At 33.1% G+C, this 5439-nt stretch overlaps 2 protein-coding genes across 2 annotated transcripts; both read left to right on the forward strand.

Moving 5' to 3' along the window:
• Positions 1 to 575: 575 nt before the first annotated feature.
• On the forward strand, positions 576 to 1818 carry LOC110911958 (wall-associated receptor kinase-like 8). Its single transcript, XM_022156621.2, has 2 exons — positions 576 to 1458; positions 1625 to 1818. The coding sequence occupies exons 1-2, from the start codon at positions 648 to 650 to the stop codon at positions 1816 to 1818; spliced, it is 1005 nt and encodes a 334-aa protein (XP_022012313.2). The 5' UTR covers positions 576 to 647.
• Positions 1819 to 3119: 1301 nt separating this feature from the next.
• LOC118487489 (wall-associated receptor kinase-like 9) lies at positions 3120 to 4411 on the forward strand. Its single transcript, XM_035984374.1, has one exon. It carries the CDS (start codon positions 3120 to 3122, stop codon positions 4302 to 4304), a length of 1185 nt encoding a protein of 394 aa, XP_035840267.1. The 3' UTR covers positions 4305 to 4411.
• The last annotated feature ends 1028 nt before the right edge of the window (positions 4412 to 5439 follow it).

Here is a 5439-nt window from a genome sequence, read left to right on the forward strand (position 1 = left end):
TAATGGATTAATACTTAAATCAAGATAAATGAATATAAAAAAAAAACAAAAGAATAAAAGATAAAAAGATATAATTTATGTGATTAAAAGAATATATAGAAGTCATTCCTTATCTCTATTTTTTTTGTTTTTAATGGATTAAGACTTAAATCAAGATAAATGAATATAAAAAACAAAAGAATAAAAGATAAAAAGATATAATTTATGTGATTAAAAGGATATATAGGAGTCATTCTTTATCTCTAATTTTTTGTTTATCCATTTATTTAAGCTGGAAAAAACAATTGAGAGCAATCCAGAAAGCGTCATGTGTCCTTCAAATGGTTTACTTTATTATATGTATAGATGTTGCCACATGTCATAATCCTATGGCTTCCTATCCTTCCTAGCCAAAATTAACTTTCTATTTGATCTTTTCCTATGAAAAGGTTATATGTTTATTGAAACGGTCTATGGTAATTAAATAGATTTAAACAAAAAAATAATAAACAAGGTAGACTAATGAAGCACGGCGTAGACTCTTTGGGTCTTTGGTGTATTACCACTACCAGGTACATTCCTCATGTCATACCGGGCATCATTATAAGCATACGAACACTGATCACTTCCACTTTCATTGTATCATTTTTATTCGATCGTGAACAAAAATGAAGCTACCTGAAGCTTTCATATTAGTTATCTTATATTCATCAACAACAACATCAATAGCAAGCTACTCCAAGGATGGATGCGAAGATATGTGTGGGAAGGTGAGGATTCCATTCCCTTTTGGAATCGGGACGAGTTGTTCGGTCAACAGATGGTACACGGTTGATTGCAACTCCTCGACGCCATATCTATCTGCATTCAACCACCTCCAAGTTTTGGGTGTAAACTTGGAACTTCAAACAATCACTGTTAACACACCAAAATACTATGATTGCCAAAACCTAGGCAGTGAAACTAGGAACATTGATCTAGGTAAGAGCCCCTTTCTATTCTCCAAATCACATAATAAATTTGTTTTTGAGGGGTGTGGTAGTGCTCGCATGATGGATCATGGAACTCATGTGCTCACCGGTTGTTCTAACAATTGTTTAAATGACACTCTAAGCGACAGAAACAGCTGCTTTGGCGACAGTTGTTGCCAAAACACAATTCCTCGTTATCTCAAGGCGTACGATATTAACATAACAAGGCAGAGTGGAGATGATAGAGGTTGTGGGTCTGCTTTTTTGGTGGATGAAACTTCATATGTTGAAGGGGACAACAACTCGTATATTCCAACATCGCTTCTTTGGACCCTATCGGACGCTGACATATATGTTTATCCTATGGTTGATCTAGGCGATAAAGTAAGATGTTATTACCAGCCGAGTATAGTTGAGGTCGATCTAGGCGATGGTACTCCATTGAAATCTTGGAAATGCTCCACTTGGCCAGGAGAAGGAAACCCTTATCTATTTCATGGAATAAATGGTACGGGTAATTCAATATATAATAATTAGTGTGTTTATCTGCTTCCACGGACTTTTTTATATAGCAATAGTAACAGTAACAGTATTAGTAATAATAATTAGTGTGTACCAGGGCTTGTTTTTACTTTTTATTAACTTGTAACTTTGTCTTCCATACATTCCTTTAGTTACAGATGATTGTGCAAAGTGCCGGAGGAGTGGAAACGACTGTCACTATGACGAAATATATGACCCAGATGGCGTATTAATCAAATGGAATGCCACATGTGTAGACTATGGTTGGCTTAATGATAAAGAAAACAAAATATCATTGGGAGTTATTCTAGGTAATGCCTATTCTCGATCTCTAATTGGTGCTTAATCATAATCTATATTGGGATGTGCAAAGTCGGTTAACCAAGGGTTCGGTTAATTGAAAAATATTAATCATAATCATAACCAATGGTTGGTTAACCGTTATTCAGGTACTTATCCAATGTATATAAACCTTATAAAATATAAACTCATAAATATGAAACTTGCAAAATTATATCGATATCATATGCATATTGGTAATAGACCTTATGTACATAATAAAACAAAACTAATGAACCTTCAATTGAACTAAAACGTTAATGCTTGGGTTCGGTTAATTCAAGTTCGGTTTCAGTTAATTCGATTTCAATTAATATTAATTCGATTTTACGCTCACCCCTACCTATACAAAACATTAACATATACAATAAGATAGTGTTAGGTTCAATAGAAAATTGCAAAAAAAGTGAGTACCATAGAACCATGTAAAAAAACCATAAAGTAAAAAGTTACTTTTTACCTAATTCTCTTCAAAGCTTTTACATATAAATACATATAAAGCTGTTTTAATAATAAAATTTAAGAAAGAATAATGCAAAAAAAAACATGTAAAAAACAGTTTAGAAAAAGTAAAAACAAGGTATTTTTTACACTTTTTTATTTAATTTATCGTCTTCTACATTTAAAAATGAAAAAGCTTTGAATTAATTTCGTATAAATGATTTGTTATTCTATTTAAAAATAATTTTTAAACATTTTTTTACACATGTAAAATTTTTGAACCATACATCAATATTATATTGTTGCCAACGTGTTAAGGCCTCCAAGATTTTTACATTTCATTTCAAGTAATTAAGACTAGATAAAAGAAGTAGAATGGCATATCGTTTTGGTTATTCGATAACGCATATGATCCACATAAGTTTTTTCGCTATTTGGACTTCATAATGTTAGTTTGACCTTGATTACTGTCATTAAAAACAACTGAGTGATCCGCTATACCGGTGATGGTGGTTCATGATTGAAATCCAGAGTGATCCGCTACCGGTTTCTTTAATATACCATTTCCATTTTTTAGGAATTAACTGGTAATGCTCACTGTGTGCGGATGTGTTTGGTTTGATTTAATGTAGAAAGGTACTTTTGGGTCCAATCAAGTTATCTGAATTATTTTTATTAACGAATACTTTACTTATTCATAAGTTATTTACATGAAGACGACGAGTTACCAATCGGAGCTTTGTAATCTCTACATATATTTATTTACTTAATTGAAAGTTCCATTTCTTTAGAGCATGATTATTTTAGAAATAAAAAAAAAATACACATTTGGAGAATTTAAGCTATATGCTAACAATCTCTTTTCTAATGTCCTTAATTCGTTCAGGTATTAGCATAAGCATGGGTATACTTTTGCTTGTGATAACTAGTTACTTATTGTATAAAGTCATCAAGAAAACAAAAGAAAGGAGACAAAGAAAGAGATTTTTTAAACGCAATGGCGGGTTACTCTTAAAACAACAAGAAGAAGCTGACTCATCTTTAGTTGGTAAAACCATACTTTTTACATCACGTGAGTTGGAGAAGGCCACTGACAACTTCAATGAAAACAGAATCCTTGGCCGAGGAGGCCAAGGTACAGTCTATAAAGGGATGTTGGTGGATGGAAGGATTGTAGCAATCAAGAAATCGAAAGTAGTTGATGAAAGCCAACTGGAACAATTTATCAATGAGGTGGTTATTCTTTCCCAAGTTAATCATAGAAATGTGGTAAAGTTATTGGGATGTTGCCTAGAGACAGATGTTCCTTTGCTTGTTTCGGAATTCATTCCAAATGGTACTTTGTATGATCGACTTCACATCGAGATCGACGAGTTACCAATTTCTTTGAACATGAGATTACAAATTGCTACAGAAGTTGCAGGAGCACTGGCGTACTTGCATTACGCAACATCCATTCCAATATACCATAGAGATATTAAAACCACTAATATACTTTTGGATGATAAATTTAGGGCCAAGGTTTCTGACTTTGGAACATCAAGGTTTGTAGCAATGGATCAAACTCATTTAACTACCTTAGTCAAAGGTACATTTGGCTATCTAGATCCGGAGTATTTCCAATCTAGTCAATTCACTGAAAAAAGTGATGTTTATAGTTTTGGAGTTGTTTTGGTTGAGTTGTTAACAGGAGAAAGACCAATTTCTCTAACTAGAGTTGGTGAAAATAGAAGCTTGGCTACACACTTCATGTTGGCTATGGAAGACATGCGTGTTATGTCTATTTTTGATGCAACAGTGATTAAAGAGGGTACGAGGAATGAACTTCTAGAAGTAGCTAACCTTGCAATGCGATGCTTGAATCTGAATGGGAAGAATAGGCCAACTATGAAAGAAGTGGCCACAGAATTAGAAACCATACGAATGTCACACATTCCCAATATTAATCAAAGTACTATTGGGCCTACGATGCATGCAGAGGACTTACCCGTGTCGCTATATGGTGAATCGTCATCAATATTCTTGAGTTTCAATAGTAACATTAGTCAATAATAAAATGTTAGAATAAATTTATTTGTCATATAGGTATCAAATATGTGGTTGAACTTTGTAAGATCATAAATCGCTTAGTTTGAGTAATACATCAGTAAATTGACTTTGTTTTTTTGTTTTAGATTTTGGAAACGTACTTTGAGTTTTTAAAATAGATATGTAATGGTCATATGGGCTTGAAGCTTCTTCCTGTATCTGCTGTTACCCCCCAACTCGTAGGGTATTATCGGTCGAAGTGCAATGATTGTTCAAAGCTTGTGGCATTATTACATATTTCATAATTATTCAAGTCACTGTATTAAAATGCCACATCAAAACATAACAAGTTGCATATAATCCAAAAAAAAATCCAAAATGAAAATACACAGAAATTTCCAATTCATTTATTTGTAAAGCATTTCCTATGTGATTTCAATCCTTGCATCCTCAAACTTCAATTCTTGTACTACGTGTAAAATATTTGGGTCAACTACAAAGAGTTGGTGAGTAAATCTATGTTTAAATAAAAATAATTTATTTAGAAAATAAACATGAAATTCATGTGTTAATTGAATACAATAAATAATGAACAATAACCAATAAATAAACAAAATAAACCAATGTGTGAGTCTCAAACCCCGAAGAGTGAGACTGTCTAAAGCGTCGAAGAGCGAGACTAAATGAAAGCGATACCAACATCCCATATACATAGGGAAAGGTCAGTCCGTGGACCCACAATGTAATTGTTTGCTTGAATTGAATAACATAAATAAACCAAATAAACACATAAACAAATAGCACATAATCTACACAATTAATTTGCATGCTTGATAAGCGAGTAAATGAATATGTAATTTGTGTGACACACTGATACATCCCAAAATGTTTAATGTGAAAAATGGGGGAAAATCTACTCACTATTTGCAAAGAATGATCCACAAATTGCTACCGCACGAGACAATGAATATCCAAATGTAATTACCCTATATATTTATACTAGAAGAAGGTGTACAAGATTGTTCTAGGTGTTAAGGATTGATATAGGATCACTCCAGGTGTCCATGAACGTGTTAGAAGCTGCACAATGGCTCAGTATTGCGAGATAGGTGACACAAGGTCAGAATGCCTTGGCCTCCAAACAAAATCTATCCAGATA

Source organism: Helianthus annuus, chromosome 15 (genome assembly GCF_002127325.2).
Source record: "Helianthus annuus cultivar XRQ/B chromosome 15, HanXRQr2.0-SUNRISE, whole genome shotgun sequence".
NCBI classification, from domain to species: Eukaryota; Viridiplantae; Streptophyta; class Magnoliopsida; order Asterales; family Asteraceae; genus Helianthus; species Helianthus annuus.